Source organism: Limulus polyphemus, unplaced genomic scaffold, assembly GCF_000517525.1.
Source record: "Limulus polyphemus unplaced genomic scaffold, Limulus_polyphemus-2.1.2 Scaffold6945, whole genome shotgun sequence".
NCBI classification, from domain to species: domain Eukaryota; kingdom Metazoa; phylum Arthropoda; class Merostomata; order Xiphosura; family Limulidae; genus Limulus; species Limulus polyphemus.
Window position 1 is genome coordinate 30,313 of NW_013672555.1, and position 2,890 is coordinate 33,202.

A 2,890-nucleotide genomic window follows, 5' to 3' on the forward strand; every position below is an offset into this window, starting at 1 on the left:
GGGGGTTTTCAACTAAAAAAAGCAACATTAATTTCTTGACGACCTAATATAAGTATTGTAGTTTCACAAACAACAAATATAAAGAATAACTTATCTTAATTTTCAGAGAAATGATGATTGAATAATTTTGATGCTTTTAAATGAGGGAATTTTTGATATTTAAAAGGTAAAATAGAAACAAGTAAACTGTATTATTTTTTGTCCAGGAAAAGACAAAGTGATATTTGTGTCCAAAGAAGATCATGAGACACCAATTAAAGTTTCTTTACCAGAAAATTCTGATGACGACTCACCAGGCAAGTGAACAAATAATTGGTAGAAGAGTATCATATATTGGAGGAAGTGACATTCACAGCAGAACTAGCTTGTGGGAAGTGAAATTGTCATACCTACTTTTGGTGACAGACTGACAAATCAGTTCCTTTTTATTGTAACATTAATTTGACATGTCTGCTTTAGTGTTATTGAGACATCTGTTGGTGTCATCTGCTTTAGTGTTATTGATACATCTTTTGGTGACATCTGTTTGACACATCTGGTTTAGTGTTACTGATACATCTTTTGGTGACATCTGTTTGACATGTCTGCTTTAGTGTTACTGATACATCTTTTGGTGACATCTGTTTGACATGTCTGCTTTAGTGTTATTGAGACATCTTTTGGTGACATCTGTTTGACACATCCGGTTTAGTGTTATTGATACATCTTTTGGTGACATCTGTTTGACATGTCTGCTTTAGTGTTATTGAGACATCTTTTGGTGACATCTGTTTGACACATCTGGTTTAGTGTTACTGATACATCTTTTGATGACATTTGTTTGACATGTCTACTTTAGTGTTATTGATACATCTTTTGGTGACATCTGTTTGACACATCTGGTTTAGTGTTACTGATACATCTTTTGGTGACATCTGTTTGACACATCTGGTTTAGTGGTACTGATACATCTTTTGGTGACATCTGTTTGATAAATGCTTTAGTGTTATTGATACATCTTTTGGTGACATCTGTTTGACACATCTGGTTTAGTGTTACTGATACATCTTTTGGTGACATCTGTTTGACATGTCTACTTTAGTGTTATTGATACATCTTTTGGTGCCATCTGTTTGACATTTCTGCTTTAGTGTTATTGATACATCTTTTTTTCATGTTAAAATTGACAAGTAGATCAGTCATTATTAAAACTAAGTTGGAGTTAGTTTTGAGCAATTTAGCTGGTAGCAATCTTTGTTCAGTGTTGTTTTTCAGAATTAGAGTTACTTAATTACAGTAGAACCTCGATTAATGGGCATCTCAAAACAATGGGAACTGTGCCATTATGGGCAGACCTCTTTCTTTTTTCTACTATTTGTAACAAAAATAAATCTTAAAATAATGGGCACCTCTATATTCTTAATTAAGGGCAGTCTTTAGTCTCATTCTCTATATAAATTAGGCAGTTAACCCTTTCACTGTAGGCAGGTTAAATTGCACATGTCATGACCTTTTAGTTATTTTCAAAATTTTATTAAATGACTCTACTATTACTCATAACACTGTAAGTACTCAATCTTTGTTTTTTGAAGTATTTTTTTATTTATTCTATGTTTTAGACAGTCATTACTCTCAAGACCACTAGTGTAAATGTGACAAACAATCATCTATTAAAGACATTTTTATGAAGTAAACAAATAACCAATGACTTAAAGAATAAGAGTATATGTTTGTTATACATGTATTTGTGCTAATGACCTAATGTGTGTGATGTACAAATGTATAATAACCTTTTACATGTATTTGTATTTTCATACCTATGGAATAGAAATATATTTAAAAAACATATTTCTTTGTTCCATTTATTTAATGTTTTTACAGTATACACAAAAAACACTTCCTACATACATGTAACAAAAATGCATACAACAAACAAAATGGGGGACCTTAAAGTTCAGAAACTTGATGTGTTAAATACTGAATCTAGCTTTATATTAAGGGCACTTTGCTATAGAGGCCATTTGGATGCAGTCGGAAGAGTGCCCTTGATGTCGAGGTTCTACTGTACCACTAATGCAAAATTAAGCAGGTGTTGAGTAAGGTAGCGGACAGCAAGTATTTAAACTAATATAGAATGATGGAGCATTGAGTAAACTAGCCAACAACAAGTATTTAAACTAATATAGAATGATGGAGCATTGAGTAAACTAGCCAACAGCAAGTATTTAAACTAATACAGAATGATGGAGCATTGAGTAAACTAGCCAACAGTAAGTATTTAAACTAATGTAGAATGATGGGGAATTGAGTAAACTAGCCGACAGCAAGTATTTAAACTAATACAGAATGATGGAGCATTGAGTAAACTAACCAACAACAAGTATTTAAACTAATACAGAATGATGGAGCATTGAGTAAACTAGCCAACAGTAAATATTTAAACTAATGTAGAATGATGGAGCATTGAGTAAACTAGTCAACAACAAGTATTTAAACTAATGTAGAATGATGGAGCATTGAGTAAACTAGCCGAAAGTAAGTATTTAAACTAATATAGAATGATGGAGCATTGAGTAAACTAGCCAACAACAAGTATTTAAACTAATGTAGAATGATGGAGCATTGAGTAAACTAGCCAACAATAAGTATTTAAACTAATATAGAATGATGGAGCATTGAGTAAACTAGCCAACAACAAGTATTTAAACGAATACAATATGATGGATTGTTGACTAACTTAGCCAATAGCAAGTATTTAAACTAATACAAAATGATGGATTGTTGACTAACTTAGCCAACAACGAGTATTTAAACTAATACAAAATGATAGATTGTTGACTAACTTAGCCAATAGCAACCATCATTTTGTATTAGTTTAAATACATTGTTGACTAACTTAGGCCAACAACGA

At 31.8% G+C, this 2,890-nt stretch overlaps 1 protein-coding gene across 1 annotated transcript in view; it reads left to right on the top strand.

Moving 5' to 3' along the window:
- LOC106474204 (mitochondrial intermembrane space import and assembly protein 40-like) overlaps positions 1-2,890 on the top strand; it is an 8,339-nt gene that overhangs the window by 2,903 nt on the left and 2,546 nt on the right. The window contains exon 2 of the mRNA XM_013934894.2: positions 207-296. Within this exon, the coding sequence (XP_013790348.1) occupies positions 207-296 (90 nt within the window). The remainder of the gene's footprint in view (positions 1-206; positions 297-2,890) is intronic.